Source organism: Epinephelus lanceolatus, chromosome 13, assembly GCF_041903045.1.
Source record: "Epinephelus lanceolatus isolate andai-2023 chromosome 13, ASM4190304v1, whole genome shotgun sequence".
NCBI classification, from domain to species: Eukaryota; Metazoa; Chordata; class Actinopteri; order Perciformes; family Serranidae; genus Epinephelus; species Epinephelus lanceolatus.
Window position 1 is genome coordinate 27520830 of NC_135746.1, and position 23627 is coordinate 27544456.

At 41.8% G+C, this 23627-nt stretch overlaps 1 protein-coding gene across 1 annotated transcript in view; it reads left to right on the forward strand.

The window, feature by feature from the left end:
- The first annotated feature begins 507 nt into the window (after nt 1-507).
- Nucleotides 508-23627, forward strand: part of LOC117270842 (exostosin-1) — a 418529-nt gene continuing 395409 nt past the window's right edge. Inside the window, exons 1-3 of the mRNA XM_033648766.2 lie at nt 508-1502; nt 3156-3668; nt 4872-5623. Coding sequence (XP_033504657.1) covers nt 3375-3668; nt 4872-5623 — 1046 coding nt within the window. The 5' untranslated portion in view covers nt 508-1502; nt 3156-3374. The remainder of the gene's footprint in view (nt 1503-3155; nt 3669-4871; nt 5624-23627) is intronic.

Below are 23627 nucleotides of genomic sequence, written 5' to 3' on the forward strand. Positions count from 1 at the left end.
AATGTTATCAAGTGCAGCAAATGTGACAGGTTTCATGTAAATCAGCAAACTTTCCAAACAGCCCCAAAGTGCGGAGCGAAAGCGCCAAACTCCATTAGAAAGCTTGTTAATTATGAGCCACATAACTTGGCTGATAGAATAACTAATGTTCATACCTTGGGAGTGAATTTGCATGTATTCAGGACATGTGTTGCACCAGGCAGAAATCATGAAAACAAACCTCAACTTTATTTACTGATGGAAAGAAAAGTCATTTTAACTCTTATTGTAGCAACTACAAGCTACAGATGCATTTCAAAGTGTGTTTTAAAGTCATGTTTTACACCTTTTTAAGATCATGTTTGCCGATTACGCACACGATTGCCAAATTTGCAGGTTTCCTAATGGAGTTTGGTTTGCAAATGAAACACAGGGATGCCACAGTGAGTTCCTGGGTGCTCTTCTGGGACTTCTTTTTGACCTACCTAAGCAATGTCTTATGGCCACCTTTAGGACTTCACCTATCATTAAACTGATGCAATCAAAGCTCCCAGTGCAGCCTGAGAGATGCTGAATCATGGCGAGCTCCCACACCTCACCATCAGAGCCAACTGACGCCCCATGCATGCTCCGATCCCCCCAGTCTGCCAGTTTGCTGCTGTCTGGCTTATCAGCGCTGCTGCTGCTGCTGCTGCTGCTGCTGCTGTTACCGGATGCTGCACGGTGGCGCAGCCCAGATCCAAGTGAGGATGTGAGGATGGAAACGTGAGGACAGCGGCTCTCAGTCAGGATGGAATAACCCCAGCATGCACTTGTGGTGTTAATTTGATCCGCTGGCCTCCTTCAGACCATGAAGTCGCTCCTAAATGGATTTTATTGAAGCGCGTCTCTCCGGATCAGGTGCGCCGATATTTCCTTAACTTACCTGGGATGGTGGTTTGTGGTTATATTTCACGGGGCGCACAGGTGGAAGTGTGGATTTAAATTCCCAAACTAACTTTGGATCTTCTCTTTCTGGATTTTTTTTTTTTTTTTTTTTTTTTGGAAAGGGGGATGGCAGCTCGTGATTGGAGATGCACGCGCCTTGTTTAACACATCAGTAAATCCTGGATGGATGCTCTCGATGTTATCACGGCTGTTTGGGCAGATGATTCCGCGTCTACATTCACACCTTGGATACCTGCCGCGCTGACACATAGCGGTGTGCTCGCTCGGTCGGAGTCTCGTGCACGTGAAAATCACTCCGTGGGCTTCTCCAGAGGAAAGTTTGTGACTGGGACGCGGTGGAGGATGAAGCCAGCGCACCTTTTTGGGCTCCCTCACGGACGCAGAGCTCAGTGACTGCTCATCACACGTGGTTTTAATTGAATGTATGATTTGTGGATGGGTTTGTGAGCAGGTGTTTCAGAGGGGGGCAGAGCTGGAGAATGTGTATCCGAACTGTGGAGTCCTGCTCGGGCTGGAGGGGAGAGCAGAGGATATACACATCCCTTCCTGGGACCACAGGTGTTTCCTGGAAACAGGTAGGTCACAGTGAGAGGAGTTTGGTGATGGCTTTTCAGTTGTGGACTAATGTGAGAAAACCGAGCAAAAAAATACAAAAAGATATATATATATTTTTTTTGTAAAATCCTGATATGGTTTGCAAGCGGATGGTTTAAATTGCATAAATAGCCCACGTGTAGTTTCCCGTACGGAGCTCCAAACTCAGATTCAGAAATCTGCAGTTTAATGCTGCACTGCTTATCAAACATCTAAAAGATATTTTTCATTCCGCACTTTATGATGCCTTAAAATGTAGTTGCACTGATGGAAATGTAGGAATAAATTCACTGTCGTATTCACACAAGTTAAACCAGAAACATGAGGCACTGTGAGTTGTTTGGAAAAGTTGCAGTTTTGCAGAAACAAAGTGCTGTGCCGAATTTGCACAGACATTATTGTTATTTATGAAATGTATTTAGTCATATTAGGTTAGAGAAATAGAATTATTAAAAGGTAAATAAATGTTTAATTGCCAAAAGTGTCAAAATGTGGACAGACCCGCACACTAATACAACTGGGCTGGACAGCCACAAAAAGGTTCACAGGCACAAAAATACAAAAAAATAAAAAGAAATCACTTTTATTTAGAACATCTGTGCACATGCTTTGTCATATTTTGTATTTTCTCTTTTTTACAATTGTTACTTTTTTATCTTATCAATTCATTTGTTTTTATATTTTTAATTTTATATATAATTTCTTTTTAATTCAATTTTCTTTTCTGTGTATAGTTGTTTCTTTTGCACATTTGCGGATGTTCTGCTATCACACATTTGTGTTTGAGGATGTTGTGATTTGTACAACATTAATTTGGACAGGTCATTGTGGTTTGGTAGTCCGGCCTCTGCTCCTCAGAGTTGGTCTCCTCTATTAGTGGCACCAGCTGACTGATTCATCACACCTGGTAGAAATCTGTCTGTATCTGCTCTGTGTCAGTAGCACTAACGAAGGTCAAGGACTGAAACGTTTGCTGCTGTTTTTATTCACTTTTTTTTACACTTTCAGCACCTTTATTTTTGTACACTGATGACATGTTTTTGCACTGATCTCAGCCTGTGAACCTTTTTTTTGTGGCTGTCCAGCCCAGCTGTGTTGGTGTGCAGGTAACTCCTCTGCCGTCCTGTCTTGGTTGTCCATTGTACCGACGCACCCAAGATTAACTTTTTTGTTGCCCTAAATAGGCGCAGTTTCACAGCAGCCCCAAGACTCTGAAGTGTCAAAATGTTAAATAACAGACCGGTTTAAGTGCTTTATTTCTCACTGAATCATTGAAAATGCCTCACTGACTTAACACAATTCACAATATTAAAATGTGATAACATAATAAAGGCTCAGAGGGATCAACTTACATTTAACACCTATGACCATTTGTGTGTGTGTTTTTATTGTTCTTTCTACTTACTTTGTCACAGACACAGAACATAAAACCTGGAGTCAGTCAGCAAAATGCACGTGCACTCTTTTTGTGCATTTATGTGACTCTCTGAATGTCCACTAGAGTCAATGTGGACCACAGATGATCTAATCTGACATAATAAAGTGTCACTTTGTTTTAATAATCCTAATTTGATCTTTTACTGTTTTCATTAGTTAGTTGATTTATGTGTAATTTCTATGTTTTTTTCTTTTAGTGACTCCAAATCCCAAAATGCCGAGCTGTGGATAAAGAGGCCGCCCCGTGGGTCGAGCTGACCTGTGTCTACCTCCCTGCACCTCCTCTCCTCATCATTTCCTAGCTCCTCGTCCTCCCCTTCCCCTTTCCTCCCCCCTCTTTATCCTCCCCTTACTCTTCCTCCTATTTCTATCCCACCACCTCCTCCTCCTCCTCCCCCCCCACCCCCACAGCACACATGCAGGCCAAGAAGCGGTACCTGCTCGTGTCTGTGGGGGCCGGTCTTCTCTTCCTCGTCTACCTGTGGGGTCTGCAAATCGGGGAGTTCCAGCAGCAGCCATACCAATACAACCAGTTTCCCCAGTACCCCCAATACCACCAGTACCACCAGCAGGAGTACCAGTACTACCACCAGAGCCAGGACGTGTACCAGCCCCAGCCCCTGCCTCAGAGAAGCCCGTCCAGACCGCCCAGGCACTGGCCAGAGTCGACCCAGCTGCTGGAGCCGTACCTGGAGGGGGGAGAGCAAGAGGTAGACTTCTGTTTAAATCAGCACCTACCTACATGGGTGCAGATCTGATGACAGCTTTGTGGGGGGGCACAATCAGTTGTGATTTTTTTTTTTTAATTGCACGCGTGCAAATCATGCCCACAGAGCGCTTGAGATTGCCAGCATATTTCATGATTTCATAGACGCTCATCACCATCACCAAGTCATTCAAAAAGCACTACAAAGAGAATCATATGCTTACCTTTACTGTTTATTTCTTTTAAACAGCCAATAGTGCATGGAGCCAGCCATCCCCCTCCTTTTCACTGCTTCGCTGTTAGTTAATGCTACTTCTTGTTTCAGGGTCTCAGACATGTTATGTCCATTCATGTTCTTATCTCTCGCCTCTCACAGATTCCCAATTCTCCTCATCATCTTCCCTTTTTTTCCTAGTATATGGGGCTACTGTATACATTTGTTCAATTTCAATCATTTAGGTTATTTAGAATTGGGGGGGACAATTTGTGTTTTTCAGAAATGGGGGGGGGGGGATGTCCCCCCCGTCCCCCCCAGGATCTGCACCCATGCCTACCTACCTATCCAAATATTTTAATCTATGAAAACAGCCACTCCCACAACACTCGAGGCAATCTAACAAATTTTATTCCTATGGAGTTTAAAACATGCTTTGGGAAAAATGCTTTTTATATCAGCCGCATGTTACAGGTTGCAAGTCTCGCTGAAAGTAAACCCAGTTGAGGGTTTTAATCCAATTCAGGAAATGGTCGCTAAATAATTTGTAGGCGTATAAATGCCTGATGTTTTATTGTCTGTCTGTACTTTATACGTTTAATAGTTCTGTTGGAAATACATAAATATCTGCGTCTAGATTTTGAGCACGTAGTGCTGTTTTCTAGATACATGCAACCTGTGACAAAGTACACGTTGCTCTGCCTTAAAGGGTTACAAGCCAGGATGGTTGAGAACATTGTGCTTTAGGGGAACCAAAGACAGTCACCATTCGTCTTCTCATGTTATCAGAGACGCTGCAGCTGAGTCATGAAACAAAGCAATGAAGCCCCAGGTTAGACTGATTTCCTCTACTGACAGCATGAAGTAATGTTTTAGAAACTTCACCACCCGGGAATCTTGTCAGGTGTTATTTGCTCTCACACAGATGTAAAGAATCGATGTAACTGTGCTGTATGTTCAGTTGTCCTAACTGTGTGTGTCTTGTGTGTGCAGGAGGACAGTCCTCAGCTCCATCACCAGCACACCTCGCCTCGCGAACGCCGTGCAATCCGCGACAACATCTACAAGAACAAGCGCTGCCGCATGGAAACCTGCTTCGACTTCGCTCGCTGCCAGTCGGGCTTCAGGGTTTACATCTACCCTCCGCAGAGAGGGGACGAGATCTCAGAGACCTACCAGAAGATCCTGTCGTCCATCGAGGAGTCTCGCTTTCACACCAAAGACCCTACTCGGGCCTGTCTGTTCATTCTGACCGTGGACACACTGGACAGGGACCAGCTTTCAGCTCAATACGTCCAGAACGTGAGGCTCCGGATCCAGAGCCTGCCCACGTGGAACGATGGCAGGAACCACCTCATATTCAACCTCTACTCTGGCACCTGGCCGGACTACACAGAGGATCTGGGCTTTGAGGTGGGTCAGGCCATGCTGGCCAAAGCCAGCGCAGACGTGGTCAACTTCCGACCTAACTTTGATATCTCCATCCCTCTATTCTCCAAGGATCACCCGCTCAAAGGAGGGGGCATAGGTTATCTGACGCTCAACGATGCACCGCCTTCCAGGAAGTACCTGCTGGTTTTCAAAGGGAAGCGATACCTCACTGGCATCGGCTCTGAGACGAGGAATGCTCTGTATCACATCCACAACGGAGAAGATATTATTCTGCTGACCACGTGTAAACACGGCAAGGACTGGGAGAAACACAAGGACTCTCGCTGCGACAGAGATAATGAAGAATACTCAAAGTAAGATGAACTTTTTGATCTCTCTACCTTGTTCTTCGCTGCTTCTCTGTCTGCTTTTATTCCCACTTGAAAAGACGGTCAGTGCTTTGAAGATCTATCAATTAAGAGGGTTTATTGGTGTTTAATTCAGCCCATATGCACACTCTCTGCTGGTTTTAGGAGTTCTCACTCTTTCACTCGAAGTCCCTGTAGTTTTTGTGCTTTTTGTCTCTGCAGAGTTGGTTGTTGCTGGTTTGTCAGACATTCTGGATTTTAGCAGACATTAGCCCTGTGGCAGTTATCTCATTGTTGGCTCTTCTTTGCTGTTGGTTGTTTCTGATGCGTGTGTGTTACACATCATTACAGATCCTCACAAGTGCTTGTTGGGCTTGTGGGCAGGAATGTGCCCCTTACTGCTGTCAATTATTTTAAATTTGGTTTATTGGCTGAAAAGTCCCCCACTCGAGAGTGTTTGGGACGGGCTGCTGTGCACGAAGCTCCTCTTCATTTGAATGAAACAGGGCGGATGCTTTCATGTACACACTCCACAATTGTCATGGGAGTTGAGCGTCACTGTTGTTGTGCTCCTGAGACAAAATGCTATGAAAAATGCAAGTGTTTGCTTGTGCTGTTGTGTGTGTGTGTGTGTGTGTGTGTGTGTGTGTGTGTGGAGTGCATAAATATGCGTGTGTGTGTGTGTGTGTGTGTGTGTGTGGAGTGCATAAATATGCGTGTGTGTGTGTGTGTGTGTGTGTGTGTGTGTGTGTGTGTGTGTGAGAAAGGGGGGGGGGGGGGAGCAGAGAGGCGGTAGCGGTTAAGAGAAAGAAAGTTTTGTCAGCTCAGCAGTTGGTCGAAAGAAAAGTGATCTGAGCTGAGAAGAGGAAGTTCACTTTTTGAAAATTTTAACGAGCGCTGACAGGCAAAAGACAGGAAACCACTGCATGTGGAGTGAAATGGGAACAACATTTAAACTTTTCCTGCTTTTTCCTGGATATCTCACACCAAGAGTCATCTGTTGCATATTTTAGGTTGCAGAGAGCCAAACGAGAATTTACCCTGCATGGAACATGAATTCTTGCGATATCACCATATCAGGCAAGAATCCATCTTGTCAGGCTTCAAAAAATGTGTTTATGCCAGCACCAAAAGTGGTTCGAACTAATCAGTGCCCCGTAAGGAGCTACTGGCAGCTAGATGCATGGTTTAGGTGTGTGACCAGACTGAGAGGTAACTGTCTGGCTGTTCTCAATGGAAAATATATTTTGCTGTTCTCCTGACTGGCCCATGATGGACGATGATTGACATCGTGGTTCATCCAATCACCTGCTATTTTTTTTTTGAAAGTGCCTGCCCTTTTCTTAACTGTTTCCAATAACGCCTTCTTGAATAGTTCTGTGTAACAAACCATCTGGGGTATGAGCAGCCACTGACATTTTGCAGGAAGTATCTGTGCACAGTGTAGTCTGCAGATGGAAGGGCAGTGACACATTTTCATTGACTACATTTACAACGTGCACAAAATATTCCTGTTTTTCCCTTATTCCAAAAAAGACAGTATTCCTAGTAAGCTGTCTACATGGCTAATGAGAATGAATATTTCACTAATATTCCTGTTTACATGCAGCCGTACATACTCCGATGACTGTGCCCTAACATGTGGTTTATCACATCGAATTATGGAAAAGTGGAACGGCTGGAGAAGATTGTGGCATTTTGCTTCTTTGCATCAAAATAGTTTTTTTTTCAGAGTTTGTGGTGGACTTGTTCAGCTATGCGGAAACAGCCTCCCTCTTTTATTACTTCACCTGCCTTCTTGAAAAGGTTGCTGTTTTGATATTTGCACATGTCCAAAAACCTGTTGATATCCAGGTCTTGCATAATTTTTAAAAGAAAGTGTGTTTCTCTCTCTGACAAGAAATGTGGGCTTTTCTTCTGGGGCATGCATCTCTACGTCAGCCTTGCAAAGTTTTGCTTAGTTGGTTTGTGTACAACACACAGAGCAAGGCCATGTGTTGTCCAAAAAATGCTATTAAAACCTGAATAATACAGGCATATCCCACACGGAAGATGTATTTGGGAAAAGGCCTGGTTCTGGATATCCACACAGAATATGCTGTTTGCATGACCTGCAACAAATTCATATTTTCTCATTTAAAATAATAGTGGAATATTAGTGTGAATGTAAATATTGTCATTGTTTCTGCTCGGTTCTAGCACATTATATCTAAAGTGCAACAATGACTGTGAGGTTCAAGGTGTTTGAGAATGAACAATGTAGTGCCGAAAGCCCTTTTTGTATTATAGGCCAATGCAGCAGGACAACGATCCCAAACATGCAGACAAGGCAACAAAGGGGTTTACAGGGCAAAGCTGTTGACTGTTGACTTGACAAAACTTGATCTGAGTGAGGCAAAGAGTCTCTACAGTCCCACCCTGGCAGAGCCTTATGGGGAAGACACCAAGTGTTTGAGGGTTGGACACTTCAGATGAAAAGTGTTAAACGTAACTGGCTATAATAACTTTCCAATCATCAGTAAAATATGAATCCAGCTGATCAGTATCTAACTTTAAACTTGCTTCAACTTGATGCAGACTGCATTGTGAGTGATTCAGCCACTTCTCGTATCCTCTTATAAAAACTCTGCAGGTAATTAGACAGCAGAAGAAGATTAATGTTATTAATCTCCAAGGGGAAGTTCAAATTTTTCACTCTTGTCATATACACACAGCCCTGAAATACACACACATACACAAACAGGACCTATACATGCATTAAATTGAGAGGCGTCAGGGCAGTTGGGGGTTCAGAGCCTTGCTCAGGGTCCCCTTGGCAGTACCCAGGAGGTGAACTTGCACCTCTCCAGCCACCAGTCCACACTCCCTGCACGAGGACTTGAACTGGGGACCCTCCAGTCCAGTTTCAGTTTCATGTACTCTCCTAAATTGTGTTTTCTTAGACCCCCATTGTGACAATCTGCTCTGATTAATTGCAGCAAAGTCAGCGGTCAGTATGTTTGATCGATCATTGCCACCTGCTGATTAGTATCAGACATATCCCTTTGTCATCTCGTGATCAACCTGGCACCTCTGCTCTTTTTCCTCTTCAGGTTATTATCATATTTACTGTAATGTTAAATTCCATTAACGTGATAATTTCCTCTGATGTTAGCTCTGATTTAAAACCCCGCAGTCACTGGCTGCACATAATTCACAGCCAAGTTTGAAGTAATATGACCTTAATTAAAGTTTATGTTAATTTGTGTGAATACAGGGCCACATTTCCTCCACTGTTAATTTGATGTGGGTGTAAACACCTTCGAATTAGAGCTAAAAGTCAGCAGTGAAACCCCACTGTTATTGTTTCTTTTAAAACCTAATGTGCTAATGTGTAAAAACTGTCTGACTGCTAATGGACTGCAGTGTGTGTCTGAAAGTGGAAGGGGTGTCTTTTTATTTCTGTTTACACCACAGGCCAGTGCCAATATTTTATCAGTGGCGGCTCATATGCTGTGAGGATACATCTCCACAATTCTGTAACATGCAACTTTTTGAGATAAAACATGACAATAACAAATAGGGAATGGAATATGTAATCCTGTGTGCCCTGAAAACAACGATTTGCTTTAAACTCTCTCTCAAATCAGTGCATGTTAGGACATTTTATTGCTTATTTTCTCTCTCTGTGTCTCGTATTAAGAGAGCTGTTGCTGTTAATGTGAGTATGACATTATAGCAGCAACAGCAATGAAGGAAAGCTTTTTTATTTAACTGCAACTGTCTGTATATTAACAGGCGGCTGGAGTGCATAAAAATGTACTCTCTGTATTAATGACTGTGGCTGGTAAAACCGATGGTTTTATGAGCTCTTGGTAGCAGCTTTTATGGCGAAGAAAAACTGTTTTGGTTTGAGCAACATCATTTGTGCTGTTTGTGTTTTGCAGAACTGAAAAAAGAAAATCCAACCGTGATCACCGTCTGCTGCATAAACCACAAAGAGTAATAATCAATAGAGTACATTAATGAACAGAAAGTGCTTAAGAGGCTCCCTCGCTAAATAAACACTACATTAGTCCAGTCTGTGGCTCAGTCTGACATTTGCCTGATATCCAATAACAAAACCTAAAAGCTTGTTCTGACAGAGGCATTGAGTTTAGCTCTCAGTGGCACTTTCATTTCTCATTTCTGTGTTCTCATTTGTCATTGAAGGATATATTTCAAGGCACTCTGAAGGTTGCAGTTTTTCTTACCTTTTTTTTTTTTTTTTTTTTTTTTAAAATAGAAAATGATTTCTGAAGCTGATGAATTATGAAAAAAGCAGAAACTGATTCGGTTGTAATTTGTTCAGTTCTTGAACAAACTTTTCCATCAGAGGAAATGAAGACAAACCAGATGAAACTTCCAGCTCTGCTTTGAACATACTGTGATGTTTGATTTCTCGCAAATGGTTGCCAACAGCGACGGTTAATGCTGTATTGTCTCCCAGTGCTGGAGAGCCACGGGTCTGATTGCTGCATTAAGATTAAGATGATCAGACTGAACGCTTATTTCCACCTGGACACAGTATGCAGACTTCTGGGGACTCATTTATAACACAATGCCTAGGATCCATACTAAAAATATACTCAAAATGTTCGTAAGAATGGCTCAAACTTTCTCTCATCACGACTTTTGCACGGGAAGTGGCGTACACCTCTTTCAGGCCTCGTTTTGTGCGTACATGTTGCACTCTGGAAAACAGGGATAAATAATCACACAAGTGATGCAGTGTTTCCTCAACCAGAGCTTTAGTGAAGTGAGGCAAATCATATTTTACAACAATACCTTCATTGAAACAGAGTACATATGCACAAAAATACATCTGCATACACTGTATAAGTATGTTTACAGCTCAAACAATGTGATTAATGCCACTTATTTTTTAAACTGCACATTAATTTAACAATCTAAACCTGCAGTCTTTTAATACACAAACTGCATTATACAACAACTGAATCTAAATTATTAATTAAATAAAATACAGCATTCCTCAAACGTAATTCACATTTTCCCTATTAGTTCATTCTCCTCCAGTAAATCTGATGAAAAGTAGCTTAGTGAACTCACACCCTTTTCTTATACAAAAGTTGCTAATTAAACAAATAAACTTGAACAAATCAAGTAACTACATAAACAGGATATAAACTGTGCAAAATACATTCACTTTTGTGCATTTACACACGTAAACAATGAAGACACTTGGTGTATTTATACAAGATGGCGGCAGTCTCGCTCGCTCGTACTTACTTTTAAATACCCAGTAAACAGTTTTAACTTACTCAAGCATCATATAAATGTTCTCCTCACAGTCAGAACGTCTTATAAATTTATCAGAAACAGTTTCACAGTTCACAATATCGACCACATACCTGGAAAACAGGGATAAATAATCACACAAGTGATGCAGTGTTTCCTCAACCAGAGCTTTAGTGAAGTGAGGCAAACATTGCGCGCGATATCCCTTGTATGATTGCGCAGACAAAAATAATCGATCCCCGATTCTGACAGATCTAGACCTCCTTAGTGGAAGACAGAGATTATTATAGCTTAGTTTTTAACTGTAACAAATAAAACAAACAATGAAATGAATAAGAGATTATGTAATATTTTAACCCCTTCTTAAACATCTGATGAGTTTACAGTTTTTAAACCATTTTTTTAACTCTTCACATTTACTGTTTTTTAACTCATATTTATAGTGACTTTATGGTCTTTTTTAATCACATCTCAGCCCTTTTTTTATGAATTGTTTCTTTTACCTATATGAGCTTTTTAACTTCAACAGGATTTTAACTTATTGCAGATTAATATATTACCTTTTTTTAAACTATTACACACGCAATGTTTTTAAATGAGACCAGTGGTCATGTTCATCATTAAGAAGCACAGATTTAAACACAGTAATTTAATATAAGAATTAACAAATGAATTCAACTACAAATATGTACTCTGCAACAAGTAGTTCTGACCAGGCAATGTCATTTGTCAACTAGGGACTTACAATGTGATCAAATTAACATGACAGCTTCACTAAAAACATTACCCCGTCATTTCCATGGCCACGTTGTACCTTTACACAGCTGAATCAAAAACAAGTGGGCTACAGTATTTATAAAGTTATGATAAACATAGCTAATTACTTCTGCTGTTCTTAAAGTAATAACCTCTTAAAGTAGTAACCTACATGACTCTTGTCTTGCAGAATTAAGCAGAGGCTGAAAGATCAGTTCATACTTTCATGTCATGATTATCCTGGTCAAAATAACTGCAATTTATAAAAAAAAAAAAAATCATCAGAATATGCTTAAAGCTCTTAAAATTGCACTTTACCTTAATTTTTGTTGAGAAATAAATATTTTTATTGCATCACAGATAGGACAAATCTTTTTTTCATTAACGTCTTAAAAAGCCAGGCTTTTCAACTATTAGTGGCATCTTATCTTATCTTTCAGTTTGAAATATGCCCCAGTTTGATGAAGATTGTTTGCATTCTCTGAATCTGGTGCGTATGCAGCCTGTCTTTGTAGAGTCTCTTTTATTGTTGCTTGTCCAGTCGTCTCTTTGGGTGCTGCAGGACACGATCTTCACGATTATCCCGATATTGAAAATTCATCACAGTGAGCTTATTGCGTGTCTTTCTTTATTGTAATAGATAATAAAACCGTGTATCAACCATGGGCGGATTATGAGACAATGGGCCCCTGGATGCAGATATGTAAAAGGCCCCACCACCTCTCCTATAGTACATAGGAGCAAGAGACACACACTTTGGGGTGGTTTGACCTCTGTTTTGTTGTTGTATTGTGTCTCTTAAAGGGAAATTTGTGTCATTTTTTGGATGTTTTGTGTCTCTTTGTGGTTGTTTTGCCAGTGTTTTGTACTTATTTTTGTCTCTTGCTGTTCTTTTCCATCTGTTTGTGCCTCTTTGTGATTATTTTGGGTGTCTTCCTGGATGGTGTTTTGAGTTAAATTTTGCAGATGAAGGCCAGGGGGCCCCTGGGCCTGTGCCTGGTTGGCCTGTTCAGTAATCTATCCATGATATCGACCCATTCCAAGTTCATATAAGCGGCAAAGCGAGCTCAAAGGTATGTCAGTGAATCTGACTTTTCCAATAAGTAGTTGATTACATATTTGCAATTACTTGCCCATCACTGGTCATGATGTAGAAAATAATGTACTATTAAACTGAGGGAATGATTCATTTCGATGGATTTTCACCCACAAGGACAAAAGTTTGTTCCTGAGAGTTACATGAAGTCTCACCTCGTCTGTCTGTAAATAAAGCAGCCTTGCAATCTTTTGAATCTCGAGGTTGTGACTGAGAAAGCCTTCGTGTCTGTTTGCTGCCGCCTGCTCTGGTGTTTTACACACAGCACGTCGATACAGACATCACCCGGTGCAGTCGAGGGGGGATCCTACACAGCCAGCCTCCCTGATGGGAACAGAAACCGACGAGGATCTTGAAGCCTCGGGCGGTCGATAATTGCCCTCCAATTGAATTAAGCTGTGAATGAAGGGGATAGATAGAGATCTCACCTCCCACTGAGCGGCGCTGGATTGAACTCGGGCTGTTTTACTGTACATAGATAACAGCTCGGCTTCACCAATTAGAGCCTCGCTGTACAGAAGTGTGTCTCCAAAGAATTTTTGATACCGCAGGCTGAAGGCTCAATTCACAGAGCGGCTGATAAAACACTTAATTCAGATCGCTGTCACGTCTTTCAGGACAGCTTTCATGGTAAAATAGAGAAGGGATGAAGAGAGAGTGTAGAGGATGGTCAAATGTGATGAGAGGTGTCCGGCTGACTGTACAGTAAATCCATAAACATCTCCCTTCTTCTACTTTTCCTCTCTGCTCATCGACCTCCTCCTTTTCTTTTTCTCTCTATAGGACCTTGAAGCTATTTTAGCTCCTTCTTTCCTCTTCCGTGCTTCAACTTTACTTATAGGCCCCGTGGCAGAGCTGAAACAGATGGCCTTTTAAGGCCACAGGATGTACTTTCTGCAAAGAAATTTAACGTTGCCAAGTTTTCCTGAAAGTCCTCAATGCATTTTAAAAGTTTTACAAAGGTGGGGTACATTTTTATTGATTGAAGCAAGTATAGTGAGTTTCTGTATCTTTGTATGTCACACTGACAGACCACAAGATAGATAGCTTTGTTAGATTGTTCTCTCAGCAAATGTCATGTATTGATCAGAGATCTGAGGATTGAGATAGCAAAAGAAAAACATTCATCATATTGTTTTTATTAACTGATTTTTTTGTTTTGCCACTTGGGGGTTTGATGAACTATAAAATTAAGGACAATATGTGATACAGTGGCCAAGTACTGAACCTAAGTACATGTAGGTACTTTGAGGTACTTGTAGTTTACTTAAGTATTTCCATTTTCTGTTACTTTATACTTCTACTCCAATACATCTCAGATGCAAATATTGCAGTATCTTCTCTGTAATTGTACAGGCCTTGCAACGGGAGCCTCTGCTTGGCCCCCAAATCCATTTTTTTAATGCCAAAAATAATGCCAAATATCCATGACAGTCCATCAATCCATTTTCAACCACTTATCCAGGTTGTAAGGGCAGCAGGCTGAGCAAAGTATTTCAGACGTCTCTCTCCCCAGCAATGCTTTCCAGCTCCTCCTGGGGGATCCCGAGGCGTTCCCAGGCCAGAAGAGATACGTAATTTCTCCAGTGTGTTTTGGGTCTGCCTCGGGGCCTCCTACCAGTGGGACGTGCCCGGAACACTTCTAACAGGAAGTGCCCAGTAGACATCCTGATCAGATGCCCGAACCACCTCAACTGACCCCTTTCGACGCAAAGGAGTAGCGGCTCTACTCCGAGCCCCCTGTGGATGTCTGAGCTTCTCACCCTATCTCTAAGGCTGAGCCCAGCCACTCTACGGAGGAAACTCATTTCGGCTGCTTGTATCCGTGACCTCAGTCTTTTGTTCACTACCCAGAGCTCATGACCAAAGGTGAGGGTTCAGACGTAGATGGACCCAGAAATTGAAAGCTTTGCCCTCGGGTTTAGCTCCCTCATCACCACGATGGTCTGGCCCAGACAGCCAATCTGCCAATCCATCTCACGCTTCATTCTACCTTCACTCGTGAACAATCGCCCAAGAATCCATGACAGTGTTTCCTCTAGATTAATTCAGCAGTGGAGCACGCCATACCATGAGCTGCTGCAGCACACCACTGTGGGTCCACACTGAATGAAGCAAGTGTATGTAGTCAGTTCACATGTCTAATAACAGCAGACCTGTCGAGTGTCTACTATCTAAACTGCCAAAGTCAGTGAAACAGATGACGTGATGATAACATTGTTGGAAGGCTACCGGTTACAAACAAGCTCTGTTTTGAATGCTAATGATGACATAGGTGCAGATGTTTCCAGTCGCCTCCCTTTCAGTGCTGCTAAATTTGTGTGAAATTTAGGCTCTTATCTACTCTTATCTACTGTGGCTTTGGATGGTGGTGGTGTGTGGCTGTGAGTCACTCATCAGGATAAAGAAATCAACTCACCAGTGTGTAAACTCTCCTCCTGGCAACTTCTGCTTGCTAGCTGCTAGCCAGGTCAACGTTTTCAAATGTAAACATCAGTAAACAGCAAGGAAAGATGGAGAAGACTGGCACAGCCAAATTAGCATCCTGCTAGTCATTGTACAGATGTTAAAGATTAAACTGGACGACTTTCATGCTGCATCAGTACCAGCTCAGTGGCCTAGCGGTAGTGTCTGCTCTGAGATTGGGAGGTCGTGGGTTCGATCCCCGGCTGGGTCATACCAAAGACTATAAAAATGGGACCCACTGCCTCCCTGCTTGGCACATTCTTTTTCTACAAGCAGATCTGACAGAGCAGAGGACTCTGGGAGGGAAGGATAGGAACACTATGGTGAGTAAGATCTGGTGTAATGGTGGTATTGTGAGGTGTTGTCCTGTTCCTTCTGTGGATCACTGCTATACACCGTTCAGAGGTGGCTGCAGTACCCATGTTCAGGAGGAGGGACCATGTGGCCGTCTTGTTGGGGTTGAGATGTGTGGACAGTTTAATAATTCCACAGCCATAAACTATGACTTACCAGAAGCATCCAGAAACATGGACAATTATAAAGCAGCAGCCAATATTGTAAGAAGACACAAAAAAATGACTAAATGACAGTGCACACATTAAAGGAGCTGATGGGATCACATTTCACAGGAGATATACTTTGTATAATTACATGTGATGAGTAAATAAATGTTTGACTGATTGGCAGCATGCAGAAGGATTAGGTGTTTATGTGGTTTTAGCTGAGCTAGACGAGAGAATGTTTGGTTGAAACAGATCAGTAATGTTTTGCCCTCATTGTTCTCACTGTGTTGATAAAAACTCAACTCCTTGCATTTTCTCCTGGTGTTCTTCACCACTGTTTTAAAAGTAGGAAGTAACAGGAGTAACAGGCAAACCAGTTTTAACATATTTTCTTTTTGAATAAGTGCTTTGCAGTGAATCTAATTTACGTTAAGAGTTCTTCTGACACCATGAAAAGTTGACTTTCAGAGATAGGTATCACAGTCACGCTACAAACATATAATGATCTTGTAGAGCGTGATATATTGCTGGAGATAAAACTACCCAAATGTATTTCAAGAAATAAAAATGAACACAACCTTATACATCTATAGCAGTAAAATGTGGCATACACATCAATGCAGCAGTGGTAATACTTACATACTTTTACTTCAGTAAGGCTTTAAGCACAGGATATTCACATGCAGTGGAGAATTTTCATACTATGATATTTCTACTTTTACTTAAATGCAGGATCTCAATACTTTTCCCACCACTAATGTGAGCTAACACTTGTTTATTGATATTTTCCACTCAGTGCTCACACAATCACTTTGTCATCATTTCACATAATGTGTTTCCATTGCTAATTATTTCATAATAAGCAAAGTAAAGACACTGAATGAATTAGTTATAATGCGCTCTTTCTAATTTTAATGCGTCCCAGAATGCATAAAGATACTCAGATGGAAACACAGCTGCTGTCACATCTGTGGATGTTTGGCAGCTGCAGAATTCAATATGTATGACGGGAGAAAAGGGTCTGACAGCATTAATTAGAATGTCAGCTGTGGTCACGTGGGTGGCCGGCACTGTCGTTGTGTAGTCGCGTAAGTGCAGTGTGTGTGTGTGTGTGTGTGTGTGTGTGTGTGTGTGTGTGTGTGTTTAGTTATTTTTTCCCGGCCTTGTTGTGAGATGTTCTATTAAAGCACATCAAAAGTCAATGTCCTCTTTCCTTGTTGGCGCTTATCTCCCTCACTCCCCCATCCTCCTCTCCCCACCTTCATGTCTCTTATTCTTCTCCTCATCCTCTCCTCCTTCATTCCCTTATCTGTCCTCGTCCTCTCTCCCCTTCTCCTTTTCCCTCCTCTTCTTTCCCTCCCCTTGTCTGCCGAGCCAAACTAAACCGTGGAAAAGCTTTTCCCGCTGTCTCGGTGCATCTTTGATGCAAGTCATGATGAAGAGCACCGTGAGGAATAATAAGAGAGTCTGCCAGAGAGAGACGAATTCGGGACTTTTAGGGAACTTTGATGTGTGACCGATTGAGCAACCTAATTACAGAAACAAAAAGCAGGATGAACCAGAACTTAATATGTGTTTTAGTGTGTATTTAGGTTTCTCTTGTTAAGGATATCTGCATACTGAATATACCAAGCACTGCACTATCCCCTATATACTGTGTTTTCATTTATTTATTCCATTTTTTCCAGTTAAAGGGACCTTTTGTGTGTATAGTTTTCCTTATCTGGATTGAGGGTTCAAATATTTAGGGTGTCATGTCACACAAATATGTGATTTCAGACTCTATGGAGAAAACTGACTTCTCAAGGTTCATTTTACGGCGGCCCCTGACTAAGAATTTTCCTAGTTGACCAATAGCCATCATTTAGGGCCATTAGTCGACGAGTCGCCTGCATGTTTACGATATTAATTGAATTATTAAATGATATATTTTGGGCAGGGCAACACAATGGTTTGAGTTGAAGGCCTGAGAAAGAATAGTGTCAGTAACATTGTTAACACTGTGCTACATTACAGAGAAATACAAAACCGTACTAATGATCCTTCATTAATATAGGCCTATATTATATCTACAAGTGCACGTCACACACTTAGCGAGCCGCCTGTTAATGACGCTGTCGGCAAAGCAGTAATGATTGTGCTAAGTGGCTAATGAGCATGTAGCTACTGACATGTTTCAGATGATACGTCATGTTTGTAGTCGACCAATGAAGATGAGTTTATATATCACCTTGGGTTCGTCCTTCAGCTTCTCAAAATGATCCCACACTTTGGATTTCCTGCCCAACATGTTATTTACTAGCCTGTGGAATAACTGCAGGTACCAGCCCTGGAAATTAACCTGACTCCTGTCTGACTGCTGAGCGTGGCCACTTCCTGTGTCTGTCCTTTCAAATTGAATTCCCACTTGGTCCAGTCATATAGGGTTTGATTTATTTTGACAAGGCGCAACTCCAAATAGAGTTTCACGTTTGTTTGTTTTTTGTTTTTTCTTCTGCGACCAATAAAATCTTGTCGACTAGTGACTTTTCTGGTCAACTAATGTTTGGTCTATTACTACTGGGGGGGGCAGCCCTGGTTTATTTTGTACTTGTTCTGTACATAAACTATAGAAAATAACGAATGTAGCCACCACCTCAATCCTTGAGTTTGGCCCTTTGTGCAGCTGAAGAGGAGCAAAGGGTGGAGCTGGTGTCTGTGGCGATGCTTAGCAGACAGCCTATCACTCAAATCAGTCCCACCCTTAATTCTGTTGTAACCTTAAGCCTTAGTAAAATGTAAATGGGTGAGTTATATAAAAATTCACCACCTGCACAGTTGTCATCTGCAGTTCTTTATTACATGGCTTTGTTAAATACTCGATTCTGATTGGTCAGTTATGGCATTCTACGGTCTCTTTCTGAATAACAGACCGCTGCTATAGACACAGTTCTGATCATAGACAAAGCAATGAAATAACTTTAAAATCAATATGTGCATCAAATTATTAACTGGCTATGTAATCAGCTGGACTATGTACAAAGAGCAGGTCATTATTGCCAAATGAACCCTCTCAGTGTGATTCAAGACCCGTCCGCTTCACATTGGGATCCTGCTGTTATCCTGTACATAACAACTCCATCTGCCGATAGCTCATGAGATGTAATCGATAGCTCCAAGAACCTTTTCATGGACAACAATTAGCTTTTAACCTCAATATTTAAGGCATTTTAATACATTTTGTATAACATGAATGTTGGTAAATTGATAACTTTGTCAGCAGCAGAAATATTTAATAATGTGAAGTGAGCATATTTTTCACCCCTATATATATATTTTGAGCAAGATTGCAATCAAGGAAAAAGCCTTTAGGTAGCTGCTAAGAAACGCTTGAAATCTAAAACTTATTTCTAAAGCACTTATATCTTTAATGAATTTACTGAAACACTTCACTGTTGTGCGTAGGTCTGTCTGAAATGGTTAATTCAGTGTTTTCCTCTTTGGATATCAAACAGCACTCAGCTGCAGGTGGCTGAAAGAAATTAGTCACAACAGTACTGGTCTTTGGCCCCGGCTGGCCACTTAATACAGTAATATGTAATTCAAATGAAAGTCACCAGGATTTATCAATAACAGTCATAACATACACCGGTATACAGATGAAAAAGTTGTGTTATGGAGCTGCTGTGTGTTTGCAGAGATGATTCTTTACAGGATCTTTAAGAGTTTCTTTGGGGCCTTTAAATGTCTGCAGATTTCGCAGCCAGCAGCTGAACTCATCAATACATCGAAGGCTTCTGCCAAGGCTGGTTGGAGGGTAAAAGGAAGCTCTATTGATCAGGTTTGACTTGACCACGGCAGCCAATCAGCAGATGAATAGAGGTTAATGGTTAATGGTCCTGTGAAAGCCAAACATAGATTGGCATTTAGTGCAATAAGGCCTTGGCATTTATTTCGGCTGACCCTCTGTCAGTCTTAACGGGGAAAAAGAAGTTAATGTATCAAAGGGTGAGCAGTCGCTGTGAAGATCACAAACCGGGATCTCAAACATTTGTTGGATTGATTCAATTAACTTTCTGTTGCAGAAGTGCACAGAATAAATGAAAGTGTTAATTTAATAAATCCTTAACCGCTGTATATGAAGGTTGCATATAATATTTACCATCTAAAATCATCAATTCTTAAGATGACTTTAATGCACAAGTTACATATTACTTTGTGGTCGGAGCAGCAGATGTTTAGCTATAGTCAACCAAATGACTGAATGCTTTGGGACACATTATTTTTTAGCATTGTCACAATACTTGAATGTCTAACTTCGATACAGTGCCTTGAAAAATATCTTCTAGTATTTGATAGTACTTGATTAAGTGATTAAAACCTGTAAAAACACTGCATAAATCAGTTTTAAACATTACAAACCAGTCTAACCCTGATGCGGCTTGTTGCAGACGGGCTTTTAAGTACGGTGGCCAATGCAAAAACACAAATGGCCCTATCTAGAGCCAGTGTTTGTTTCTGGGCTACTGTAGAAACATTGCAGTGCAACATTGCGATTCCAATAGATGAGGACACCCTATGTAGACATTAACATCTCATTCTAAGGTAACAACAACACAACAATTCAGGTGATTACACACTGGGGGAAACATTATTATATTATATTATTTCTTGCGTCTACTGTATATGGGACAGGCCTTTAACTCCTTTTGCACAAAACTCTTGCTCAACAAAGATGGGATATACTACTATTTTTTTTAAACCCGTATGTTAACCTGGAAATCCAGATGCCCCGCCCCTAGCAAATTCAAATTTGCAATGCATTCGGATCTGGCCCCGACGAGCAGAGCCCGCTGAATCGGCAATTGGACCAATCAGATCAGTCTTTCTGACAGAGGTGGGCTCTGGGCGGGCGTAACTTGATGACGACAGCGCTGCACCGTAGGAGTCAAAAAGTAAACGGCCAAGATGGCAGCTGCCGAAGGACCACGTCCATTCAATTTAGCTTTGGAGGAAACGCTAAGCCAACTACACTTATCTTTTTCCTTGAGAGAGGAACAGAAGACTGCCCCAGAAGCCTTCGCTTCCAGGAAGGACATTTTTGCTGTTTTGCCGACGAGATACGGCAAAAGCATAATATATCAGTTAGCCCCACTGATTGGCAAACAAATGGGGCTTAGTACAATGAATACGTCACCTTGTTTTTTGCTCTGATTGGCCATCATGCTATCCAATTGCGTGCAGCGGCATTTGAACTGCCTCAGTTAGTGCCGCCCCTTGGGTAGGAAGAGTGTATCGGTGAGGGCCAGACTCAAAATCTTTCTAGATTTGAGTCTGGATTTCCAGGCTACCCATATGTAGTTTACTTGTATACAAAACATGTCAATTATTAATCAGTCATTTGATGTATTGCATATTCAGACTTTATGATCACTTCAATTTTGTTTACTATGCCGGTAAATCTGAACAAATTATACTCTTGTGCTCATAGTTTCAGTAAAATGGACTGAAGGATTAGAATATGGAGAATCTAACTGAGAAAATTCCAAAAACCAAGAGGTTCTGCAACGTACACACACTGCTCATGCAGGCAGTGTGGCAGACCATAACTGCCGTGAATTCAACGTATGCTCTGAACTGAGGCAGGGACACGCTGTGTATGGCGTCAGTGGATAAATACATCAGTCCTTAATACAAGTCCTAAAATCTGGTCTTTTATATTTAAGTTGTCTTGGCAATATATTGTATAGATCACAAAATATTAGTGTCTTTGTTTCAGTCTGTATGTTTCCTTTACAATTTGGGAACACAGATTCAGTAATTTTTTGGAGAGCATTCGCTGATGCAGTTTGCTCAGTTTTCATGGAGCTGTAAATGTTCAAAGTTTTTGTTTGTTCAGAGCACATTTAGGACCTCTCCTCAGAAGTTGGAAATCAACAAGCCCTCTGGATGCTCCACTCGTGCAGTCCTTTTCTGTTACTTTGCTTGATCTCTCTATTTCAGAATAAAAGTTCACATTTTGAACCACTTCTCTCCAAGAAATTGTGAGTGCCCTTTCCTCACCACATGTATTTGACAGTCATAAAAGCACACGCTGGAGGAACAATCTCTTTGCCGGGGAAAACAACAACATGCGACGCTGTGCTGTCTGTCTGCAGAAAGGATGTCATTTCCTGCAGCCGTATGAAGTGTCACCAGCCCTCTCACTCAGCCCTACATCACTTTCTCTTCTTGTGTACCCAGAAAACGAGCCAGGAACACAATTCAACTCAATCACTGTTTTTTTCTCCCCCTTCACCGCTGTCTCATTTCCGCCCCTCTACCTGCCGCACTCTAATTTCTCTGTTGTCGTTTGCTGCCTTCCTTTCTTTGCTTCCTCTCATTCTCTCCGTCCATTTGGCCGAGAGCTGACGATCAGTTGAGTCGAAGTAAAGGTGTGTGGGTCGTTGCAGGATGTTTGTCATCCATCCATCGCTGAGAGAGACAGAGGACAGAATTAGAGAGGCGGTAAAATAGTGAAAGCACTGCGTGGCAGGATGGATTGCAGTGTGAATCCATCATGTTCTCTCTCTCTCTCTCTCTCTCTCTCACTCACTCACTCACTCACTCACTCACTCACTCACTCACTCACTCACTCACTCACTCACTCACTCACTCACTCACTCACTCACACACACACACACACACACACACACACACTCTCTCTCTCTCTCTCTCTCTCTCTCTCTCTCTCTCACTCACTCACTCACTCACTCACTCACTCACTCACTCACTCACTCACTCACTCACACACACTCTCTCTCTCTCTCTCTCTCTCTCTCTCTCTCTCTCTCTCTCTCTCTCTCTCTCTCTCTCTCTCTCACTCACTCACTCACTCACTCACTCACTCACTCACTCACTCACTCACTCACTCACACTCTCACACACACACACACACACACACAGGTTTTATCAAAGAGAAACAAGGAAGTGTTGTTCTGCTGTGACTTTTCTTTTGCTGCATGTCATCGTGTATATTTGTCACTTTGGAGCTGAGACAAATGGTCCAAATACCAAAGATTTTCTTCATCATCTACAGCCATAGATCCTAAACACTCATGTGCTACACAGATGATGCGCTATCTTTTTATTTTTTGTTTCTTCAGGGGCCCATATCGGACAATTTTAGCTGGTGTTAAATTTAGTACTGTTGTATTGCAGCTCCCTGAAGCACTGTTTGGAAACCTGCACCCATTTCTAGAGTGAAAGACAGAAAATAACAAAGTACTCTCACTCAAGTACTGTATGCACAAATTTGCAAATTTTACTTTACTTGAGTATTTCTTTTTTATTTTACTTTAAACTTCTACTCCACTATCAGGGCACAATCCAATAAGGATTGCCTATTTTTGTGGAGCAAGTAAAATGCCATGTTGGGTTCTGTAAATCTAGCAACTCGCTTGTTGGGGTGGTGGTTAAAAAAAAACAGAAGCCATCTTTCAACATTGACATGATACGTGGCTGGTTACCGTTATAGTTTTACAGCGCTCGGTGGCATTAGGGGGAAACGTGGCAGGACAAGAAAGAAAGTTAAGGCAGGGTAAATCTGAGTAAGGTGGACGGGAGGGGTGGTGGATGGGTCCAACAAACACAGACTTTCACCCTGGAGAGCGATGTTTGTGTCCCGTTAGATTCTAAAGCCAAACCCTGTTTTTTTTGTTTTTTTTTCCTAAACCCAACCACATACTTTTGCTGCCTTAATTTCAACCATGTGTGCTAGCTGTTGAAGAGAAAAATGTCAATTCGTGTTGTTCTGAGGTAATGTAGGCTGACCAAACGTCCTCTTTTGCCCGGACATGTCCACTTTTCACGTCCCATCCGGGGCCTCCGAGGGGTTTTTATAAACTGATGATAATGTCCGGTTTTCCGTGTGTTTGTGTGTGTGTGTGTTAGA